Consider the following 24,761-nt stretch of genomic DNA (forward strand, 5'->3'; position numbering starts at 1 on the left):
AGACTCTTCCTCGACAGGGACGCGGATGAAAATTCCCCGAAATTTCTTATTGGCATGAGGGCGAGGACGAGGATGGGGATGGAAATGGTATTGCCATACCCGGCCCGTTGCCATCCCTAAAGAGACCGAACAGTAAAATCAAATTTACAACGATATAAGAAGGGCATCAGACCAAACGATATAGACTATTTTGTTGGACGTGGGTGTATAAAAAAGACCAGCCCCCTTTAAACAAGGCCAACCCAAATTAACTTTCTTTCTACCCCTGGAATGGGCTTGGAAATCAAATACAGAAGGGTATCAGACGAACATTGGGCTTGAACATTGGGCCGTCACCCCTTGAGCATAGTATCATAGTATCATCATCATCATTATTTGGCTTTCCACCGAATGCTTCTGCTTCTGCGGTTTGACAAGTTTGGACGGTACACGCTAAGAAATTCGGTGGTCCGTGACCCCTTGAGCATTGCTCAACCTATGACTAGCATATAGCTCGTTAATGGCGGGGCATATATTTCAAAGATGAATGCGAATTTCCAACCGCCCCCCTTCCCTCATCAGGTTTGAAATTTCCAACGGCTTTAAACTTTCCTTGCCAACTGCCAATTAGGTCGGCTATTGCTTAAACTTCAAGTATAATTCATATTTCTTCTAAATTTTGCTTTTTTAAAGTAAAGCTTAACATTTCTTCAAAGTTGAGAAAGGCTAAGGCCAAGTGGAGCAGAGGAAGTTAATATTTCATGTTATTCAAGACTCATCTGATTGAATTGTGACTTGTATTAAGACAATTGATCAAGACAGTGTAATAGCATATTGCACTCGAATTATTTCCTTTGCCGTACGTTATAGAGTAACTTAAGATATCGTTTTGTAAAAAATAAAAAATAAAAGTTATAATAAACATTTTTAATATGAATAGTACATGTGAATATATTGAGGAAGAATTTATTGCAACTTCCAACAACCCAAACTTTTCCATGTAAAGTCTATAAATCTCTATACATCTCAGCCGCGTTGACGCGATATCGTATCTTAACAGCTGAAGCTGCCAATTTAAAGACATCTCCTCTTAAATACGTTCAAAGTCCATCAACAAGTCAATTTAATCACCAGTATTTTCCTGACTGCCCTCCGCTTATCTCTCCTTCCATTTCAGCTTAACCTTAGCTTAGCTTGTCTGCATGTTTCAGACTTGAGATATGGCTTCCACCTGTCTCTGTGCTCTGCTTGCCATCTTTCTTGCTATTCAGTCTGTCTCTGCTGATCCATTGGGCAGCTTACTTGCTCCTATCTTCTCTCCAATCTTGGGTTTGTTTCATTTCACTCTTCTTATATCATCTTCAGTATTTTTTTTGTTTTGGGTTTTGTTACTTTATTGATTTATTTATTGGGTTTTCTTTGATTTTCAATATTTTTTTGGGGATGTTGATTTCTGATCACAGATGTGTGCAAACAAGTAGAATGTGGAAAAGGGACTTGCAAGCCTTCTAGCAACAGCACTTTCCTTTTTGAATGTGAATGTGAACCTGGGTGGAAGCAGACTTCTTCTAATCACACTGATCACCTCAAGTTTCTCCCTTGCGTGATTCCCCAATGTAAGACCTCCATCTTTCAATCTCCCAAATGAGCATTCAAATAGATTATGGATTATATGTTGTAAAGGCAGTCATTTGCTGTTTCTAAGTCAAATAAATTTGTTATGGGAGTGTTTGCTTTTCTGTATAGCTCGTGCAGATGGAGAAAATCTTAATACTGAGTTATTGATTTTGTAGTATTAGCTTGTTTGGTTTTGGAAATCTAGTTTAGATTTAGAGACCAAGAGAGATATGACCTTCCAATTGTAGGGAAGAAAGACAGAGCAAGTTACAACATAAAGATTGATAAACCAAAACATAAGTACTTTTTGGGGTACAATGAAGTCAAAGTGTGTGTCCATGACAGGAAGCTCAGCCCGAAAATCGTTAATAAAAAATGCCCATTTAATTTAATTTGGTAGTGCATGTTCTTCACAGACTAACCTTGTCTTGGACTCCAGTCATGTTGAAATTTTTTTGTCTAGGCTTAATGGAGATAAGCGTACACATGTAAAGATAAGATTTTGCTATCCTACCTATAAGTCAAAGATTGGGATCATAATTCTTCTTTCCTTTTAATTGGTGGATATACATCCTTGGTTTTAGATATTTACTTCCTTTTGTTATTTGGATACTTTCTTGCTAATATCATGGCTTTGATGATGCTGATGGTTTTGGATGTTTATAGGTAATCTGAATTACTCTTGCGCCAAAGTGCCAGCCCCTGAACCGACCAAAGCCAATGAGTCATCAATCTTTGATCGTATTAACTATTAACCCCTGTACTTTTAAATATATTTATCTATTAAACTATCACCAGCCCTACACACTGCATAATGTTGTTTGGTTTTCTTTCCTAGCACACGTTCACGCATTTTATAATTTTGGTCTTATAGCTTGCTTTTGGAGTTATTGTGGAGGTGGATCATGCAACAAGACATCAAAATTCACATACAACTGCGAATGTGCAGAAGGTTATTATAATCTTCTAAATGTCACTGCCCTCCCTTGCTTTGAAGAATGTAAGTGCATATACCTAGAAGCTTTTAAATAATGATGCGCTGATGAATAGTTATGCAACAATTGTATATCACAAGACAGTGTCTGACTTGAGTTTCATTGCATTCATTAAGGTGCAATCGGGATGGATTGTGCAAACCTTGGGATTTCAGTGTCAAATAAATCTGCTGCTTCAGCACCACCATTAGCTGAAAATGCAGAGAATCAAGGTGAGGCTAGCAACTCAAGCAAGATAATTCTACATTACTTTTGTTTTTTACTGTCTGATAGTAGTTCCAGCTACGGTTCAATACATAAAGCTCAAATTTGGAGATCTAAGAAATTTAGATAAACAATTATCTTACTCAAAACAGCATGTTCGACTCCCATTTTGTGTTGATGATGTAATCTGAAAGACATTAACAACCCGGCTTTTTAAAATCATTTGATTAAAAAGATTGACCAACAACAGGATGGTTCATACTTGACTTTGACACTTTTAGGAGCTAATTTACTCATCAATTTTTAGTTGAATGGCCTCCAACAGCTACATCAAATTGAGTATTATAGTTTTTTTACCTTCGTATTGATGATCACGTGTCCCGTGTTTTCTCATTTACAGCTAGCTCAATGGTACAAGTAAACTCTCCTACATTGGTGATCCTGATGCTGTTTGCTGCTATGCTTCATTGGAAATAGAGAATTAGTTGTTCCAGTTTGTTTTTCGCACCACACCTTTGAACCCGTGGTTGATTGCTGCGGTATTTATTTGATATCTGCTGACAGATTTAGTTAGCTCTCACGTTTGGATATATATTTTCCGGTCAGATGAATAAGTTACTAGATGCATTCAGGGAGGTGCTGATCTCATTCCTAAACTCATTTTTCACGCGTAAATAGAGTGAAGAAGATTTTTGTTTGTTTTGTACATAATTGATAACCCTGCTGTTGCTGACTACTGGAATAAGAGACATAAGTTCATGTTTACACTTGGGTTTTTGAACGAACTTTCATGATATTTGTTTTGGTGGGGAAAGAGACTCCTCTCCTCATATTTGCCTCAACCTGATTGCAGAGTCAGATGCCAACCTTGAGCAATTCTAAGGGTAGACTGCAATTTTGAGCTCAGAAGAAGGAAAAGCTATTCATGATTAGGTGACCAAGTATTCTAAAGAGGCCGGGACTCTCTTCTACAATGTGGGGGATTTTGGTGAGGAGGTTGAATGAGGGCTTCAATCCAACCATTCAATCATTAAAAAAGTTTAAGTCTAATATTCTCTCTCTGTTGGATAGTGGGGATTGAACCCCTCCCACAACCCCTCATTATAGCATTTCTGTGGACTCTTATATAAACTCTTAACTTTATGTTTCAGTATGTGTTTGGGTTCAAGTTCACCATGCATGTTCCAATTTGTTTGGGTTCAGTCCACTTTTTCTCTTACATCAGTCCCAGTCATGAAGACCAAGGCCCAAACAATTTTTACAGGCCTCTCATTCATTACAAAGGACAGTTTTGTTTTGATTTTTTTATAGCCAACATACATATGGAAGTTGGCTTGGGATTATAAACAGAAAAAAGATATGACTTTTGCAAGAATTTTCAACATCATTTTTGTATTGACCCTATCTTTGGGTGGTTGTTTTTGGAATGGAAGGAAAAGATTCTCCCTTTTTTTGTGAAAATTTGGAGGGAAATGGAAGAGAATTGGATGGACCCAAACCCATGAATCTCACATTTTCCAATCTTTAAATTGAAGGGATGGGGAAGAAAATTTTCTCAAATATGCCCTCTTCACAATATTCAAGTTAGGAAGAATAATATTTTTTGTGTATTCAGAATTGAGAGATCTACAACTTTTACTTTTTCACATACTTTGATCTACTTTCCTTCCAAATTGTAAAGTTGAAGATACATGAAAACCAAAAACCTAAATAAATAGTGTCTCAAAGTTCACCAATCAATCCCTCATCAAACCCTTTGAAAAAGCAAACAAGAAACAACCAATAAACTAAAGCCTAAAGGCAAGCTACCCTGTCCCTTGCCTGTTGTGACGCCCCAAATCCCATCACATTAAATCTTAAACCCCATATGACCTTTGCTCAGCTCACACCTCTCAATCGGCGGCGTACGGCCCACCATTACAATTTACAGGCATCATCACACAGCTCTGTAGGGTTTAGGGGCTGCCAAAGGCAGAGGATCCTTGAATTTTTATGTCATTTTAAAGGAACCCAATTACACTTTCCCTAGCATTTGAACTACAAGTGAGCCTAGCAAAGTGACAGTGTAGGGTGCCAGTCAGTGCCACCATCCCTCTCTTATTTTTCTCTTCGAATGTCGTGTGAATTATTAACGTCCTCTGCTTTTTTCTACTTCTTGGTTTTTGTTCCTCTCTCTCACTAGTCACAGTAGCTTTCCTTTTCTTGCTCCAAGTTCAATTCATGCCCCTTATGCATCTGCTCATTTTTGGCAACCTCTTTGAAATTTCTAGGAGAAGGGGGCCCCTAGTACCAACCCTTGTTTTAATGTTGTTGCTTTGCCACGTCTTGTGTGTGTATGTAAAATTTCATCTCTCTGTAGACTGTAGCAGTAAAAATTGTTTGAAGTCTCCTGTGGCAGGCTGGCCTTTGGAAATTGGATCTACAACAACTCTACATGTCATTTCCAACAGTCCATGTCTCCGCTATAAACCTTGTCAATCATGTCTGTCTAATCTTTCATCATCAAATGGGAAATAAATAGTGGGTTGCTCTCTGCTTTTTAATTATGATTCAAAAAAATCACAATTTTCATCCCATAATCCAAAATTATGATATTTATTTCACGAATCAATATCGTGAGTGTTGTTGACCTGAGTCCCCACCATCTCTTCGTTTGCATGTCATCTGATTGGAGCAAGTTAGTCTTATCCATGTGGCAAATATCATGATTGCAAAGTTGGATTAATATTATATAGTAGTAGTTGTAATGCTAATGGAATCTTGGAGAACCTAGGATGTGCATACAACTTGTCCCCCCGCCCCACAGTGGGTTTTTGGGGCGTGAGAGGCTGTAAACCACTGCAACTCTTCGGTGTTCTTCTTGAGAAAAAAAAAAAAATGGAATAATAGCAAAGCTATAAAATTTAAGAACATTTACCATCCGAAGTCCGAGTTTCGATTCTCTCCAATATCTTTTGTATCAAAAGAGAAAACAAATTCTGAAAAGAAATAAAAAATAAATCCATGTTGGCCTATAAAAGTTGTATATATGTGAATATTCAAGAAAATAAAGAGTTTGTGCGGTGTGGATGTCGGCCTCTTACTCAATCAAATCCATTCGTTTTATGGACCAAGATGCCCATGATTACATAATTAGACGTACCAAGTTGGATAGGCAATTGGTAGGACAGCTAGTAATTGACAAGCCATCTCATAAGTCACATTAGGGCTCTCACAAATCACACGATATATGCAACTATATAATTAAGACATCGAGGAAGCTTTGTTGACTTATTAGTATCACAAGGTGCTTTGCTTTGGTGGAGATAATCAAAGATTCTAATGAAGCTCGAGTTGAAAGTTTTTAGGGATGCAACAGAGATGTTGGTTTCTTCACTATCTTGTTAGGATGCCTTGTCATCCGCACAAACAGGGTGTAAGTCGGTGGTGGGTTTTAATGCTCCATAAAATCATCTCCTTCTTTCCCTTGAGTTTTTATAGTTCTGTCCCATCTACTCATCACACATCATGCCATGTCGATTCTGTAACGTATCTTGAGCTACCTGCAAAGATCAAAATCCCAGCAATTGGCCCTCCATTGCAGATTTTTTTTTTTTTTCCAAGCATGGAAATTGCATTTCGTTAATGGTTATGAATAAAGAACAATACTGGTGAGGCCATTTAATGGGTGGGTCATAAGTTAGTACAACCTTTCATCTGATTACTTTACTCTAAACAAAAAACATTGCAGCTGGTTAAGAAATAAGACCAAACTATGAATCAAGACGAGCATTGTAGCTAGTGCATAGGGTCAGCGAGAAACACGTATTATATGAATTTTAATGATGGAAAATGAAATCCTTCTGTCGGTCCCCAGTTCCATGCACCACAACGGTTTAAATCTCATTATGTTATTATTATTTTTTAAGATAAGCTGCGTGGCTCTTTTAAACAAAGAAAACATGGCTCCTAGATCTCAATCAGGGAATGCATCAGTATGAATGACTGAATTAGAAAGGATGAAAGCAACACAATCTCTCTTCAAGTATCAATTTTTGCTGTTTGCTTTGACTATTAGCCAAATGCCCTAGATGTATGATTTTCAAGCATTAAATGTAGGTACTGGCCTGAGACATAGTAAACCAAGATAAGGACAGTCGTTTGCTAAGCCTTCATGAGGACATAGGGGAAGGAAGGTGTTGTTGTCGTAAATGTGTGGAGGTGGGTGACTACTGGAGCTATTATGTCTCAGAATTTACTATCAATACGTTTATTCATTGCAAGGCAAGATCCAACGCAATGCATATTAACAAGGGAATTCAATACATATTCCAAATTCATCGTGGTGGTAGTCTAATGATGTTGTGGGGAAGCAAATTGTCGGAACTCACACACCAAATATGTCGGTATGGTCTTCAATTACGCAGTTTAACTAAAGTCTCCATATCAGCATGTGAAGGTTAATTCTTTATTTACTAATTGATGGCTCCTACAAAACTTAGGTAAGATTTCTTCGTAATTCTAATATGAATCAATTTTTCAACAAATTAAGTAACAGTTTGTGTTTAATATTGTGCTCAGAACGCCACACACAGATGCTCGCTCTCTCCCAGGTTTGGTTTGGATTCATCAAGGTGTTATTATACAAAAGCATCGATATTGGCAGCTAATTATTATCCCACCAATGCTGCCTGCATTACCATGTTAAATAATTACAACTGCTATGGATGCCATTACCAATGCACCCACAAAAGCCAAAGCAAGTTGTTCTTCCTCTCCCTGCCACAACCCATTTCACACTCAAAAACTTTGTACCGGAAATAGCACTGCCAATAACACAGCGATAAGTGAAAAAGTTATCTCACGTGTCATTGCGTTATTGATCGGGAATAGTAAAAAGTGATATTCCTATCCTATTCCATGAAAGTCTTTCTCATTGCCCACCGACCTACCACTCCATCAACCTACAGTAAATTAATGCCAGCATAGCTCTCAACTCTCAACTCTGTAACCAAATTGTGTAAATTAACTGGTGTCCAGACCCTTTTGGAAAGAAAACTTTATGAAAATTACCGATAAGAAAGTCAAGAAGAAAAAAAAAACTTCTAAATATTCTCTTGAAAAATGAAGTTTTGCCAATTTTTTTGTCCATCCATAAAAATTAGGGATTGAAGAGTCGAATTCCAATAGTAGATCATGTGAAGAAAAATATGATTGAAATCATATCGATTGAGCATAAGATTTAGGCTGCACAAACTTCCATAAACTTGTTTGTGTCTTTCTCATTAGTCTTTTAAGTAGTTACTTAGCAGTAAAGTGTTGGCATAATGGCATCCAGAATCCCACTATTCACACAGATAGCCCATATATTTGACCACAATAAGACACTTTTCCACATTAAAGTACAAGATAGCACAACAAGGTGAAGAAGAAGGAGAAAAGTTGACAAGGGTAATATTGGAATTTGAAAAAAGTTCAATCCATAGGGAAGCATAAAATGGAGCCTCTGCCTGGTTGGTTTCTGTTTCATTCATTCACGAAGAAGAAACCAAAAAGCATAAATAAAAGAGAAAAAGGGGGAAAAGGCTGCAAACCCTATTGTTTTTACTTTAAGCTTTTTGGTCTGAAAGGAAGAAGATGAAATCAAAAGAGGGAGATGATGACGTTGGCCAGGCACGCCAACACAACACGCCCCGTTTTAGCCCAAGCTGAGATGAGGACCCAACGAGCAACAAAATCCCAGAGAGACACTGCCAAAACAAACTATAGTAATAGAATCAATAACAGTTTTATTTTATTTGTTCTGTCAGAGGCTCTCTTACATATTTGTCTCTCTCAAGTGAGCCATGGCCTGAGGGCTTTGTTGGGAATGAATTCTTCAAAGCATTTTCTGGCCCTACGTGGCAGTCATCGGTGAGGTCCCACGTGAGCTGGATGGATCGTGTATGTTTATTTGATGTTTGAAATTCTTTATGGACTGACAAAATATTAAGGAATGTTACTATTGAAACCAAGAAAAATGAAGAACCAAACATCTAATCCAATGAAAGAAAATTGGAGAATTCATGGTTTGGGGGTCAACTCATGAGTGCGATTCAATGAAGGCATGGTTTCTTCTTTTCTTTTTTATTTTCTTTTTTTTACTGAAATTAAGACATTTGAAAAGTCTTCTAAATGTGGCATTGGTTTTTTTTCATTAGAGAAAATATATGTATTAAATCTTTGTAATTAAGTTAGAGCGAATCCAATGATTTAACAGTTATGACTAAGTTCACACTAAATTATGAATCCGTACTGTTGAAAATTCCAACTAGATGCATCCTTTTGCATAATTAATTAATGACATATTTACTTGCCAGCAATGGATATGAGAAGAAAGAAAATGATTCTAATTCTCAACTTCTTTAGGTTTACTAATACATAATGAATTAAAAAACATGTGGATCCCACTTTAAAATCCATAATCACATACTTTCAAAATTATGAATTAGATTAACTAACAGGGTTATTCTCATTCATGTGTTGATTTCATATGGTTAATAAACAACTTAATGAGAATGACTTCTTCTCATACCAATTCTTTACTTTCCCTATTCCTAAATTCCTAATAAGTAAACATGCCGTTAAAAACGTCTCGAATGTTAATTGACTAATAATTTATCTGAAGTCGAATGACACATCATATAGACTCGTCATCAAAGCTCTATCAAAACTGAAATCCTGAAAAACAAATTCTCTCCCAAGCTTAGTCTATGGTAATACATCATTGACATCTTCACAAGCATCCAAAAATTATTAAACAAAGATGAAAGGTAATGCAAACGAGATACAAAAACCAAGTCTCGAATATTTGAAAGATGGATAGGCAAATTAAGGGAAAGTAAGCTCAATAAAAATCTTTTTTTTTTTTCTTTCTTTCTGTTAGTTATTCGGAAAACTAAGGCAAGTAGGAAGAATGAAAAACAAACAGAAAGGCAAAAGAGGCAAAGGACGTTGAATTCAAAGAGGCCCTACTTTTGGTACTGGCATTGAAATTCCTTGTGTTCATGCAGCAAGCACGAGCAGAACAGGAGGAGCCTGATCACCAGAAACCATGGGACCCAAGATTACTGGAAGAATATCATTCTTTGCAGGAAGGCTGAACCCAGCCAAACCCCTAAAATCACCCACCATATATACCATCTGATCATTCTTCGAGTCCCTTTTCTTTTCTTTTTTATTTAGTTTTTTAATGTATGGAATGAGCTGATTCAATTCAATCATGGATTGTTGGAGGTGGCAATATTTTTACTGTAAAGTTATATACAACCATGCTTTTTTTTTTTTTTTTTATATTTAATGAGATAAGGGGATAAAATCCGAAAAAAAAAACGGACAACTAACTAATACAGATACAATCATAATTCTTTGAGGTTTATATCCATTGTGCAAATTAAGCCATAAACAAAGCCTCTTTTATTTTCCTTCGAAGAGTCATTTGTCACATTATTTTTTTAGTATAACAAATTTTTGTTCATAAAATTTGAACTCACGATTATCTATCTCCCAACAAAGTAAAGACAAAAAAAATACCATGCTGATGAAGTTGTGGATTTTGTGTGTTTCTGTTTCCCCTTGGCGGGGTTTTTTTTCACTGTAAAAAGTGTTGAACAGAAGCACGAAACTGAAATCTGAAATCTGACATCTGAAATCTGAATCTGATCAGATTATAATTGAGAAATACAGAAACACGAGGGCAATGGTCCATATATATATTATATATATATATGGCCCATATATATTTTATATATATATGGTCCATATAGTAGATGTGGAAGGTCCGACTGCCCATGATTCATCATCTTCACCATTCATTCACTGATAGCAGCAGCTTAATTATGCATCTAATCGCAGGTTCCTCCTCATCACCTCAGTCTCTCTATCTCCTTGCATTGCAATTTGCATGCATTTTGTTAATGGTCCATCTCATTTAATTCTCCAGATGGATACAGTTCACTGGCTCTACCTTGGGTCCTCTATGCTCCAAATGCCAGCCCACCCCTCTTTGTTCAATTGTTCTCACACTTATTATGCAATTTTATTTTATTTTATTTTAACACAACTTCTTTTTCTTATTATTGATATACATAATGATTGTTTTCATTTTTGCAATTGTTCATGCCTGTGCAAAGTTTAGTGAAAAAAGAGTCTTGATTTACAAACAGGTGGTCTCAGGCTCAAACTCTCATGACACCTTCTTACCTTGATAGTGCATTGGTGAGAACCTCATGACCTTCCAATCTTTTTATGTCTTATCATAAATAAATAAAATGTCTTTCCCAATTATTTTTGCATTTTGTCCATTTTTTTTGATTTTTTATACAAGCGATATCATAGGGAGAGAGGGATTCTGACGTAGAATCTCGGGTGCACGGATAAATACTCTTAACTTCTTGAACTACAAATCCCTTATTTCTGTTTTTAAATTTATAAGTTGTCAATCTACAACTCGCATAGGAGTTTTAATATCTAAAATATTTCTCTTAATTGTTTTCATAAAATAGCACCACACCATCAAGAGTTTCAAGGAATGTTCGAATTATGATTAAACTCTTAAAGAAAATAAAATTCCACTTTTAAGTTTTCTTGTTTTTAATAACAGGACGTGAACATTTATTTATTTCTTAGATAAAACAGAAACCTGCCATTTCCCAAGTTCCCAACGACAATGAAATATTAAAGTCTGTCTTCCAATTCATTTTTACCCCCAACCGACCCAAAAAATAAAAGAAAAACAAATTGTGTCTTCCGCTCGGGTCGGAGAGAGAAACATTGTACAATGTACAAACAAATCGAGCCGTATGATTTTAATCAAATGTCGTACCGGAAAATGGTAAACACGCTGATTTGCAGCGCGTGTTGCATAGCTCTCTCTGCACCTTGTCACACGATACATACCGACCCAAATCACAGAATGTTATTTATCAAATGTATTCTTGAAAAGCCTCAAACTTAGGAAGACTGTGTGTTATCGGGTAAACGATATACTGAAATGCCCTTATACTTGACACACCTGCAACTTTATAATACTATGTATTTATGATGTTTAGTATTTTAGTATCAAAATAGGTTTAAAAACCAGGAAGCGAGGCCTCGCTTGTCAAAGACGGGGATGACGATGAGAATATCAAACCCAATATCGCATTAGTTTGCAAGTGATTAAGATAAGTTATTCCTGCACTTGAAGTCATATGTTCAAATTCCCTCCACTATCGCTTGTATTATAAAAAAAAAAACACACACACACTTTCATTTCACTATTGCCACCCATAGTTCAATTTAATTTAAGTTTTATTTTAAAAAAAAGTTAAAGATTGTGACATTTTTAGTAACCCATTAAAGTTCATGCATCAAGATACTCACTATCCTAAGTACACTTGGCACATGTTTAGATTACATCCCACAAACATTTTTAATGTTATAGAATATTTGGATCCTTACACCTAAAATTCTTCCAAATTTGTAATTTTTCTTAAAAATATTCGTCTCTGTGTCTCTTATCTCTCTCGTTTTATTTTTTCATACAAAAATTCTACTGACCATTATTTTAATTTTATTCTACTAAAATCCAATCCTCTCAATACGGCCGCTTGCTTTGTGTCTTTCTCTCTATAAAGCTGGCAACCTTCCCATTCACTCCCTCTCTCCCTCTCTCCCTCTCTCTTATTCTCAACACTGAGCACCTCTTTGTAAACTGGTTCACTTACCGCCGTTTCATTTACCATCCGCTCAAATGGACCCGGTTCAGGCCGCCATGTTCCGGCCACCGGAAACTCCTCGCGAGCCCATGGAGTTTCTCTCGCGCTCCTGGAGCGTCTCAGCTCAAGAAGTATCCAAAGCCTTATCTCCTTCCCCTGGCCAAGGCCAAGGCCCACTCGCAAAGCTCAACCTCAGCTCTGCTGTTAATGGCGGTGGTGGGCCCATACCTGAGGACTTGGCCGGAGAGTTAGACGAGAGTGCTAGTTTTTCGGGGAACCCATTTTCGTTTGCTTCCTCTGAGACCTCTCAGCTTGTAATGGAGCGTATTATGTCACAATCTGTAAGTTGGGTTGAGCAGAGCTGGGAGTTTTGGCTTGGCATGTGTGGACAAATTGTGGGATTTTTTATGGTTTGGTCTTGTTTTCTTGAAATCGATTGTGATTTTTAGTTTTCTTTTTTCTCTTTGTTGTGTTTCTGGTGTTGTTTTTTAGCTCCCTCTGTCCCTGTTTTGTTTGGCTCTTTCTTCTGTCATTGTATTTGGGTTCGGTGGGTGGATGCTTTATGCCTCATTCGTCTGTGCCTCTCTTTTCTTGTTTTGGTGGCAAATTGACATTTTGTTTTGGGTTAAACTTTCCATTTCCGGATCTTCTTCTTCTTCTTCATCTTACTCTTCTAAAATAGAAACCAACCACATTAATTCACTATTTTATGTTACTGTTTTTACAGCAAGAGGTATCTCCACGCACCTCAGGTCGGCTCTCACACAGCAGCGGCCCTCTCAACGGTTCCTTAACCGACAGCCCACCTGTCTCTCCCTCTGAAATTGACGATGTCAAGGTTTGTAGGCTCTGTTTGCTATTTATTTACTTTTTTTTAAATATTTGCAGGCGACCACCGTACACGGTTGCCGGAATATGTTAACAACCACATGACAAGTACAAAAGTATGATATCTGGGTTTAAAGCACGAGTACTGTGTCGTCCCTGACTCACTCTGAACCGGTCGAACGTAGTCCCCAGCTTTCCCACTAACCAACGCCCCTTTAATTATAAACCTACCAAATCCATGTTGTTTCGCTCTTTTCAATGCAAAAGTTAAAAGCTTTGGCCCTCTGCTTCAGCTAATTAGAAAACCCATTTCATAAATCTGCGAATTTTTAGTGTTCTTCACCCAAAGTAATTGGATTTGTTCTAACTTCGACATTTACAGAAACAGTCTTGGTTTTCTGTCTATTTACAGAGCTAACCGGGCATCATGATTCATTTTGGTCCCCCACAAATGAATTGGTTTACTTTGCCCACACGGTGGTTGTGACCCAAAATCTGTCTCTGTATTTAATTTAAGAACCGACAGTGCCACTTTCTCGAGATCCAGTGTGAAGAAACCTATGGCTTCTTCTCGCTCAGCTTTCGTTAGATGAGTTATGGACCCCAAGAAGCTGAAGTGGGTGTGTGATTGGTGCCGTACACTCGTTACTTCTGTATTTGGGTGGTTTAACATTACGTTCATACATATCCAATTGAGGACTTTCCCTCAATGAACCAAAAATCAAATTTTTGACGTTCCCTTTTATCTCCATGCAGTATGGCCGCTCAAACAACCACCACAATACCGGGTTTAGAGCCACCGGTGCTGGCGGCACCGCCACGTCCGGTGGTGGAAAGACGGTGGGTAGGTGGCTTAAGGATAGGAGGGAGAAGAAGAAAGAGGAGACCAGGGCCCACAATGCCCAGCTCCATGCTGCTGTTTCTGTTGCTGGGGTGGCTTCTGCCATAGCCGCCATTGCTGCTGCCACTGCCGCCTCATCTGGGTCCGGTAAAGATGAGCATATGGCCAAGACTGACATGGCCGTGGCCTCTGCTGCCACATTGGTTGCTGCACAGTGTGTGGAGGCGGCTGAGGCCATGGGGGCTGAGCGAGAACACCTTGCTACAGTGGTCAGCTCTGCCGTGAATGTCCGATCTGCTGGCGATATCATGACATTAACGGCTGCCGCAGCAACAGGTATATAATGTAGATTTGGTTTACTGTTATGGGTAAATTTGGAATTGAAGTTTTCGGTTTTTTTTCTTTGTGTTATGGACTCTAATGCCCTTGAGGTTTGTGGTGTGGATTGCAGCTTTACGTGGTGCAGCAACATTGAAGGCAAGGGCATTGAAGGAAGTGTGGAATATAGCAGCAGTTATTCCTGTCGAGAAAGGGGGAGGAGTAGGTGGTAATGGTAATGGTAGCAACGGTAATTCCAACAGTAGTTTCAGTGGAGAACTTGTTCCTGAAGAGAATTTTCTGGGCGTCTGCAGTAGAGAATTACTTGCTAAGGGTTGTGAGATCCTCAAGCGCACCCGCAAAGGTAAACTTTTGTTCGTTTGATTTGAAATCATTGGAATTATTTACCTCTCTCTATTGGAATTGTGCTTAAATTACTGTATGGGGAGCTAGCGAGGGAAAAATTACTGTATGGGGGCATGGTTATGTGGGTGGAAGATGGAAAAATTGCTTCCATCTTCGATGAACTAGGTTGAAATCATTACAATTATTTACGTTTGACGATACTTTTGTCCCTTTTTCACTTTGGATTGTGCTTAAATTACTGTATGGGGAGCTAGCGAGGGAAATTTGAATTTACTTGGAGGTTTTGATTGATGATTTCTGGTTGTTACATCCAATTCTTAACTGTTATAACTTTGTTCTGCTGAATGCCAGGTGATCTTCATTGGAAAATTGTCTCTGTTTATATCAATAGGACGGGTCAGGTAAAGTTCCTAGCTTATCTATTGATTTATTTTATTTTTCTTTAACGTAGGGCCAATAATTTGGGCATCAGTAGAACTTTTGGTCATGAATGTGAACTTCATGGAAAAAAGGTACTCACAGCAAAAGAGACTGCTATGATGAAAGAATTGGATCTGCCTTCTCCTTTCTCTTTTTACGCTTTCTTTATTTAGTCTGGAACTTCTTTTTGTGCAGGTTATGCTGAAGATGAAGAGCAGGCATGTTGCTGGGACCATCACAAAAAAGAAAAAGAGTAAGTGACTACTTTTGTCTTTCACTAATAATTTGAGCAGAATGGAGGTGGCGGGGTCTTCTTCCATCTGGGGATTTGCAAAAGCTAGCAGTCTAGTGGGAAAAGATCAAAAGGATTCTTCTTTAATTCCATCTTTTGAATTTACAGATGTGGTGCTGGAGGTGATTAAAGATATGCCGGCTTGGCCTGGTCGCCACCTGCTCGAGGGCGGTGAGCACCGGCGTTACTTTGGACTGAAAACAGTAATGCGCGGAGTTGTAGAATTCGAATGCCGGAGCCAGAGAGAGTATGATATTTGGACTCTCGGCGTCTCAAGGCTCCTCTCCATTGCTGCAGAAAGGCACAATAGACATAGGGTTTGAATTGTGTTCTCCAACAATATCAGAGGGAAAACATTTGGCAGATGGGGGAATTGGCAATAGGATATATGGCCAGCTGAAAATTTACATGAAGGGTGGGTATTTTGGTACTTGGCTGTTGCTGTTAGTTTGTCTTGCTATTGTAAAAAGGATAAATTAAAGGTTATAACTTATCCCAATTGGCCCCTTTAGTATTGTGGAATATATATATATATATATATATATATATTTTGGACCTTTGTCTTTCAATTTTAATGGAAAGGAAAAGAGATTGGAATGAGAGGTAGCAAGACCGTGTGATCCTAGCTCGTCCCTGTTTTTGCACTGTTTAGGAAAGAAAAGGAGGATCTTGGACTGAGGCAGTCAAAAAAGAATAGAAAAGAATCTCAATTGAGTAAAGAACAAGATACAAGATGCCCTCTTGATTTTTATGTTTTTGTTTATTCATGTGGGTTTTGCTTTTGACCTTTGTCGTTGAGTTTTTGGATTTAGTTTAAGGTTTTCAAGGTTGTGAATTGTCTTGCTCTTGGTCTGTAATCTTCCCACTTGATAAATTAGTTTTTTGTTTTGTTTAAGTGAATGGTGGGAGGAGGGCTTAAGAAATATTTAATTAGCTGGGAGGAGAATATGAGGCTGTTTGTCAGAGAATGTGCCAAATAAATTAGTGGTAAAAATGATTGCCTCCTTGCAAACTTGGGTCTAGAAGAAGTAAACAACTTCTCATGACCCACTACATGTTTATATTTCAAAATCATCAGAGGGAGAGTTTTTTTTTTTTTCCTAAGAGAACCTCGAGAGGGCACGATGGATCTGAGGGAGAATTTCTATGGTGGGATTATTCAAGCAATAATATAATATAAAATAAAATAAAATAAAATAAAATAAGAGAAAAGAAGAATGAGCATGTGGTTTTCTATGACAGCAACAGAATAATTGAAAACAAAATAAATTCACAATTTTGTAGTCAAAGTTAGAGTCCCTTGTGCTAGTTTGTAGATGGTGCTTAAATTGAACTGGATTGAATATGACAAAAGAAAGAAAACGTTATGAACAAGGCAAATGGGCCTTGCAGAGAAAGATGATTGAGAATACAATAAGCAACCAATTTCCAAGTTCAAGCATGTTCCTCTCCAAGTTATAAAATTGATTGAGAAACAAGAAAGAAAAAAAACGTGATATAGAATGGAATGGGACAACAGAAGAAAACAGGTCACGTTGATATTGGGCTTGTTTACGTGCTCCAATGAAACAATGGCAAAACTAAGTGAAGGCAGAACATGTCATACCAACTCTTATCAATTCTCGAGCATCCCCTAATTTTGGTTCATGAATAAACCTTCTGCTTGTCTTACGAATCAGCAACTCTGGCACCAACTACCTCTTTCTCAGCTAGTTTAGTGGTACTTTCTTTTTCAATATTAGAAGATGTTCCGAGTTCAAAAATAAATATTGGAATGTCTTTCTTGAAAAGCAAGTAATCGAAACAAGTTGAATACAATTAATCTAGTTGTACATGAAGCTATAGTTGTGAAAATTGGGGTGAATATACAGTTCATACAAGAAACCATCATAGAAATTTTTTTATCTTCATAATAGTGGTGAGATGAGAAAATGGGGTCTCTGCTCTTAATCTCTAGGGGTTAGCGAGTGTTGGTTAATTTACCTACCGCCGCTTATTAAAGAGAGAAGGAAGAGGAAGAGTTGGACAACATCAATATATATGGAGAGAGCACCGAATATGTACTCATCGTAGCTCAGCCGCTTTATCAGATTGTCTGTGTCGTACACAATATAAGCACAACATAGAAGAGCCCCCAATGCAGAATATACCATCCTTGACAAAGGCCCCAAGGGAAAAAATATCTGCATGTTCATTCCAAAAATGCGCAACAAAGTTAAGATAAATGGATTGGCGGAAAGGAGAAATTCTTGAGTACAACTGTTGTAGGTGGACATCAAGTCGGGCTAGTAAGTTTTTTTGTTTGTCTCTTTCTTACAAAAAACTAGGCATCATGACCTGTGACTAGTTTATGTAAGAGTGATTTTGTATAACCGTTGTATGCATCATGACCTGTGACTTGTGATTTAGCAATGGCACAAGGAAAATGGAAATTAAGTAGAGTTGGGTTACCTGGATGAGGCCAAACATCATAAGCATGAGGGTTGCAGCAAACAAAAATGGGCCAAGGAAGCTGAAATCCTGGCCTCTCTTGACTGCCCAGAATGTGTATATGGTTAGGCTCACAACCACCGTAGCCGTCAAAATCACAGCTAGAAGAATACTTTTCCCTGTAGGCACCAAATTATGCATATTCCAAATTACTACACAACTCAAAAGAAAACCAAGAATTCTATTGAGTGGGGTGGCTAGTTAGATTTCCATTGCGAGAAAAATACAAGGGAAAAAGTATAATCAAATTGTGCCCGTCAACTCATGAAGTGAATTCTTATTTGTGCATGTGGCACGACAGATTAATAGCATAACAACATAACATGTTACATAAAAATTATTTTCAGCATAACATGTATATAAATAAGTACCTGGTCTAAAGGAACAGCAGAATCCCACCGTAATCGAAAGTAAAATCGTAAACAGAATAAGAAGCACATAATTCACCGGATGCTTCTTGTGGTAATAGTACAAGGCAATCGTAACTGCACAAATTAAAATTAAAGAAAGTGATAAAAAGGAGAAAATTGATTAGATCAAAAGTAATTTGGATTACCAGCTATGGCAGCAACAAAAATGCAAATGAAAGTGATGGTGCCGGCCAAGGATCTGACGAAGTTGGGAATGGCGGGGATCGAAACGACGGCGTAGGAAATGCCAATGGTGAGAAGCAACTGAAAGGCGACGATCATGTAGACCTTGCGGATGAAAGCCCATCGGAGCTGAGGGGTCTCCATCCGGTTCGGGTACAATTGTTGCTCCCCATTTTGACCTCTGCCTGCCTCCAAGTCACGACCCTTCATGAACTTTAGCGCCATTGCTAAATCACACTTCACAGAAAAAGAATTTAAAAAAAAAAAGGTGAGACAGACAAGATGATTTAGAAAATTTTGAAGAATATCAAATCGAAAAGGTTACGTCGATCGCGAAAGATGCAATGTAATTTTTTTTCCTTTTTTGTGGGTTTTGTTTGAAAGGGGAGAAAGCGTGGGAACGTGAGGAAAAGTAGGAGGGGGGTTTGGAGAGTCTTCAAAACAGGGTGTACGGTTTAGGCTTTAAAGATGGTTATTTATAGGGTGGGTTTATAAGAATTTAAAATTTTAAAAAAACTTAAGTGGTGCATCCAATCCAAGAAAGTAATATCCCACCTTAACCCCACAATAGATTTGAGCCCAACGGACCAAATTCATGGGGCCTATATTGACTGTGAGCATAAGCTTCTATAATGAGGAGTTTCGAGTGAGGAGATTATTTGAGGGGCTGAATCCTACCATCAAATTATTCAAAAATTTTAAGTCTATTGATTTCCTCATATTTGTTGAAAGTGAGATTGAACCCCTCAACTAAGCTCCTCACTCTAAACTCTTTATTATAGCCTTTATGTGAGCTTCGTCAAATGTAAGATGAGGTTACTACCCTCCATTTTATGGAATACTAAAAATATATATATATATTTTTGGTACTTAAACTAATTTAATATATTTGAATATTTACTCTAAAGTATATTTGAAAATATTTAAAGCGTATAGCAGATCGGCTATATTTTTTAAAACGTATAGCCGCACAGCTATACCCTTTTAATATTTACTGAATATTTTAACGGTAAAGCCGGGCGGCTATATGTGTTAAATATCTTCGAATATTTAAACGGTATAGCCGAGCGGCTATACTTTAATATTTCAAGAGTATATCCGAGCGCCTATACTCTTCAAAAATATACAAATATTTTAAACGTATAGCCGCGCGGCTATACCTTTAAAATTAAAATACATTTAAGAGTAAATATTCAAATATATTAAATTAGTTTAAGTACCAAAAACATTTTAAATTTTTTTTGTCTAAAAATATTTAGTGCAACTAAACTATTGTTTTGTTAAAAAAAACAAAATACCTTCAGTCGATTTTACAATGCATAAAACATGTCGTTTTGTCCACTGATCCTTACGACATGTTAAAATGGGACAAATAGTGTCGCTGGATTTCCTCAAGTGATTTGTTCTAATCTTCGCCGTTGGTTGGAACTTGAATCCAACGGTCAAGATGCCCAACAGAGAAACCCCACCTGTTTATAAACCTCTGGCTCTGAGTTCAGGCGCCAAACCAGAACCATTAACAAACTCTAAACAGTCGATTTTCCCCATTACACCACACAGTTCTATCTCCACCTTCTGAGAATCTAAAATCCAGTTTCTTACTGATCTTTTTCTAGGGTTAATAGTTTTCTTGGTAAGAATTATCATGGAAAACGAGAACATTTCTGATCTGAGAGAAGAAAGTGGAGTCACGAATCAAGATTCTCAAAGTCTTGATCTTGAAGCTGTTCAAGCGACATCAGAAATGAACAAATCCACAATGGAAGATAAGCATAAGGGCAGTGGATCGATCTTGACTGAAGAAATTATGGGTCATGACCAGCGTACTGGTTTGGTGGTTGAGAAAGAAGAAAGCCCAAAAATGAGTGGGGTTTTGCTGGGTAAGACTGAAGGGTTGAAAAGCGAAGAAGAAGAAGAGGCTGTGAAAACAAAGTTCTTGAATGAAAAATTGGTGGGTTGCGATGAGATTGTGGGTTTTAGAACTGGGTCAGTGTGTGGACAAAAGAACAGTACTGAAGATGGGAATGGGGTAGTTGCTGATCAGCAAGGCCTCAATCTTCCTCTTGATTCTGAAATTACTGATTCAGAATTGAGGCATTCTTGTAGTTCTGAAGGAGATGGGAAAAAGATTGTGGGTTCGGATCAGATTGCGAAAGAAGAGGTTATGAAATCAGTGTTCTTGAATGAAAAAATGGTGGGTTCGGATGAGATTGTGGGTTCAGCAAAGACTGAAAATGGGAAAGGGGTAGTTACTGATCAGCAAGACCTCAATAATCTTGTTCCTGAAATTGCTGAGAAAGAACAGATTGGTTCTGGTTCAGGGTCGAGTTTATGTTGTAGTGAAGGAGTTACAGATCAATATTTGAAGTTTGTAATGAGAGCAGTTGACGTGACATTAGGAGAGGCTGATGAATCCAATCAAGAATGGAGGAATTTCAAAGAGGCTATCATGAGAGCAGATCAGCTGGACCTAGAGTCTATTGGCCTAAAGATTGAACGTCGGGTGCAAGCTTCGGTTGAGGACGTGGTGAAAAGATATCCCCAGATGAATTCAATGACAATGTCTCTCTCTATAGGTGACGGCAAGAAAATTCTGGGGAGGAGAGATGTTTCTGGATTGGAAGCTGATCGAGCAGCTATGCTGAGAGAATCTGGAGAGCAAAGAAAGATGCAGGCATTAAAGGCCTATTCTGAGTCTCAACTTTCTGATATGGAAGGTAAACTTGGTGTTATTAAGGAAGCAGAAGTTGATAATGGGAAGACTATTGCTGAACTTGAAGAAGAAACAAAAACTGAAGTTGAGAAGGAAAACAGTGCAATTCATGAATTGCAGGAACTAGTTATTGTGGAAGAATCAAAATAGACTGAATTGAAAATGGAGATGCCATCAAAGGCCCCAGGCTGCTGATGTCTGCCGGTGTCGTAATAACTGCCATACTTCACACAGCATTGAAGATGAAGCGAAGGTAAAGGAGGAATATATGACAAAACTGCTCAGCAGTCCTCTTGTATTGTGTAGCCATAGGTCATTTAGGGTTTTTCTGTTTGTTATCCTCGAAGCTTTTGAGAGTACAGAAGTATACAGAGAGAATTTGCGGAGATGTGGTCATAGTTTGGATCATGTTTTAGTATCTGTTGTGTTTGGAATTGGTAAGCTCACTATGTCTTTACCACAAAAATAGTGAGAAAGTGTATAGAACCCTAGATTCAATGTGAAGATTTGAAACAAATAAAAATCATGTCTTTCTTTTTTTGGGGAGTTTTGCATGTTTTGATAGTATTTCGCTAGTTGTTTTTCCTTTTTCTTTGATTAGTGGTGATGGGGAATTCGGACTTGAGATATCTTCCAACTAATTACTAGTTGGTACGTTTGCTACTTCTTCTAAGCAAACAAATTGTATCTCTAAATGTATGGTCATTGTGTGCTGGTTCTGTTCATATGCGTAAAAATGTTTGGTAGCCCTTCGTTATGCCAATCTCCTTGCATGTTTAGGAGCTTTCCAATTCAAACGAGGTTTTGACATACCAACTTAGCTGTACTCATCTCATGTTCATGCCACTTTGGGCATGAAAGTAATACATAGAGGCACAACAACCAAAGTGACACAGCACCTATCCCACGAAAGTAATAGCCCAGCTTAACCCACAATAGATTTAAGCCCAATGGACCAAATTCATGGGGCCTAAACCCTTGGACCTATTGACTTTGAAACCAATATGAAGTAGTAGTCATATGCTTTGCCAAATGTGATGTGAGGCTATAAATTAATGCCAGAAAAGATCAATGTAACTTATCCTATGTAGCCTGCAAAAAGAAACGAAAAAAAAAGTTTGATGCTCATGACAGTCATGTCCTCCTCCACTTCCTCTTCTTCAGTTGCTAGCACTGCTGCTACAAATGTCGTTTTTGAGATTGGAAAATACAAGGTGGTGCTCCAAAGAGCTGAACCAGAGACTACATGCAGCACCAAGTCCTCAAATATTCCAGTTCCACCTCCAAAGCCTCTTCTGATTGGCATGCCTTGTGAAGCTGGAGAATTCCCTCTCTTGCTGCTCCTCCATGGTTACCTTCTCTCCAACTCTTTCTACTCTCAGCTTATCCAACACATCGCTTCTCATGGCTTCATTGTCGTTGCCCCTCAGGCTAGGCTCTCTCTCTCTCTCTCTCTCTCTCACTTAGATGCACATTTATAAATTGTAATTATACATATATGACTCAGAATTTTTCATATCTCTCTTTGATAATCAATTAAACAGTATGGTGATGGTGGTCTTATTATTGTTTTTATGTTCAAATCAATGACTTTCAATTTTGGTTTATCTCTTGTTAGCGTATATACTAACTTTCCATGGTTTCCAATTATCTTATTGGGTTTGGATATGAATTATTGTGACTTATCATTTGAAGAGATAGTCCACATATTGATATTCATGATCAAACATTATGTGAGTTCATGTTGCTTGTGTATTTCTTGAGGTTATCATCTGCAAGTTTTGCTTTAAGTTATTTTCAGTGATTGCCTTAGTCTGCAAGGTTAATGGTGTATATGTCCACATCTAACAGAGGCTTGTGCTGTCTTGTTGGGCACCAACCAAGTTTTCAAGTAACAAAAGCAAAATATGTGAGTCACTGAGCTTTCATTTTCAGTGCTTGACAAAATGGCATGTTTTGATTGGCATTGTATGAACTGAAAATACCCAAGTGGCTCAGTCCTTATCAGATATGCTTGGGGTCTAAATACTGACCCTTCTTGTTTTTTGCCAGTGAGTCTATTTCAAGTCTGATATTCCTTTTCCTTAACAATATACTAGAAGTGGCTGAGTTGAGAGAACAACTCTCATTCACATTGAGATGCTGTACATATAACATGAAAGACTAAAATTTCCAGTTTGGCTTGTATTTTTGTGCTGATATTGTGCTTCTTAAAATTAAACTACAGAGATTGGAGCAGACATTAATATTACTGTACCTTTATAAAAAGCTAGATGTATAAATAAAATTGCCTCTAACTCTGCCTTATTGATAAGCAAATGTTCTATGTGTTCAACAGTTATATACAATAGCTGGACCAGATTCAACAGGTGAGATCAAGTCTACAGCGGCAATAACAAATTGGTTATCTGAAGGACTTCAGTTCTTGCTTCCACCCCATGTTCAGGCAAATCTAAGCAAGCTAGCACTTGCCGGCCACAGCCGTGGAGGCAAAGTCTCTTTTGCACTAGCATTAGGGAAAGAAGGAAACACTAATCGGAAGTTTTCAGCCTTAATAGGCATTGACCCAGTTGATGGAATGGACAAAGGGAAACAAACCCCTCCACCAGTACTAACCTATGTTCCTCATTCATTTGATCTTGATATGGCAGTGATGGTGATTGGTTCTGGTTTGGGTGAGGTGAAAAGGAACCCTCTGTTCCCTCCTTGTGCTCCAAAAGGTGTTAACCATGAGGACTTCTTCAACGAATGCCAAAAACCAGCATGTTATTTTGTGGCAAAGGATTATGGTCATCTTGATATGCTGGATGATGAAACCAAGGGGATCAGAGGGAAATCTACATACTGTGTGTGCAAAAATGGGAAGTCAAGGGAACCCATGAGGAAGTTTGTTGGAGGGGTTGTGGTTGCATTCCTTCAAGCTTATTTAGAAGGTGATAGTAGCCACTTAACGGCTATAAAAGATGGGCTTGATGAGACTGTGCCAGTAGAGCTTCAAATTGTTAAATTTAATTTATGAAGTTTAGGAGCTGTGTTCAAAAAGCAATAGAAAAAGATTAAGCTGTAGTTTCCCAAAACAAACTTAATTTCTTTATATATGTTACTTGCTCAGTTTGCTCCATTATAAATCTCACACGGAAGCTTCAATTAAGTAATTATATTTAGCTTTCTGAATTTGAAAGTAATGCAAAGACCATTGTAAAATCTTTGATTTTTTTAGTATAAGTCATAGTCTAAACTACAAGAGATGAGGATTTCTCACACACACACACAACTATAATGTCATGAGGATTCGCACCTGAGTTTCCGGTTGGCAAGTCAAGACCCTTTTTCACTGTGCTAGATCCTGTTGGCCACTGTAAAATCTTATGATGCACCAGAAACTATTT

The 24,761-nt window shown here is 37.9% G+C and overlaps 4 protein-coding genes and 1 pseudogene across 5 annotated transcripts; 4 read left to right on the plus strand and 1 right to left on the minus strand.

The window, feature by feature from the left end:
* Window positions 1-968: 968 nt before the first annotated feature.
* On the plus strand, window positions 969-3,560 carry LOC103323998 (neurogenic locus notch-like protein). Its single transcript, XM_008226032.3, has 6 exons — window positions 969-1,308; window positions 1,443-1,595; window positions 2,263-2,337; window positions 2,471-2,596; window positions 2,708-2,803; window positions 3,196-3,560. Exons 1-6 carry the CDS (start codon window positions 1,200-1,202, stop codon window positions 3,270-3,272), a joined length of 636 nt encoding a protein of 211 aa, XP_008224254.1. The 5' UTR covers window positions 969-1,199; the 3' UTR covers window positions 3,273-3,560.
* An 8,874-nt stretch (window positions 3,561-12,434) lies between these two features.
* LOC103323997 (auxin canalization protein (DUF828)) lies at window positions 12,435-16,182 on the plus strand. 2 transcript variants are annotated; one of them, XM_008226031.3, is made up of 7 exons: window positions 12,435-12,852; window positions 13,239-13,349; window positions 14,096-14,516; window positions 14,632-14,862; window positions 15,216-15,265; window positions 15,480-15,537; window positions 15,685-16,182. In XM_008226031.3, exons 1-7 carry the CDS (start codon window positions 12,547-12,549, stop codon window positions 15,897-15,899), a joined length of 1,392 nt encoding a protein of 463 aa, XP_008224253.2. In that variant the 5' UTR covers window positions 12,435-12,546; the 3' UTR covers window positions 15,900-16,182. The 2 variants fall into 2 exon arrangements, with proteins under 2 accessions (XP_008224253.2, XP_088903320.1); XM_089047194.1 differs by lacking the exons at window positions 12,435-12,852; window positions 13,239-13,349 and adding an exon at window positions 13,462-13,959.
* A 1,068-nt stretch (window positions 16,183-17,250) lies between these two features.
* LOC103323996 (protein LIFEGUARD 4-like) lies at window positions 17,251-19,089 on the minus strand. The gene is made up of 4 exons (XM_008226029.3): window positions 18,623-19,089; window positions 18,438-18,551; window positions 18,028-18,185; window positions 17,251-17,759 (listed from the first exon to the last, which is right to left on the minus strand). Exons 1-4 carry the CDS (start codon window positions 18,882-18,884, stop codon window positions 17,556-17,558), a joined length of 738 nt encoding a protein of 245 aa, XP_008224251.2. The 5' UTR covers window positions 18,885-19,089; the 3' UTR covers window positions 17,251-17,555.
* A 1,089-nt stretch (window positions 19,090-20,178) lies between these two features.
* Window positions 20,179-21,910, plus strand: LOC148919935 (uncharacterized; annotated as a pseudogene).
* A 530-nt stretch (window positions 21,911-22,440) lies between these two features.
* On the plus strand, window positions 22,441-24,493 carry CLH2 (chlorophyllase 2). Its single transcript, XM_008226028.3, has 2 exons — window positions 22,441-22,802; window positions 23,711-24,493. Exons 1-2 carry the CDS (start codon window positions 22,494-22,496, stop codon window positions 24,389-24,391), a joined length of 990 nt encoding a protein of 329 aa, XP_008224250.2. The 5' UTR covers window positions 22,441-22,493; the 3' UTR covers window positions 24,392-24,493.
* The last annotated feature ends 268 nt before the right edge of the window (window positions 24,494-24,761 follow it).

Source organism: Prunus mume, linkage group LG2, assembly GCF_029339155.1.
Source record: "Prunus mume cultivar Tortuosa linkage group LG2, ASM2933915v1, whole genome shotgun sequence".
In the NCBI taxonomy this organism is placed as follows: domain Eukaryota; kingdom Viridiplantae; phylum Streptophyta; class Magnoliopsida; order Rosales; family Rosaceae; genus Prunus; species Prunus mume.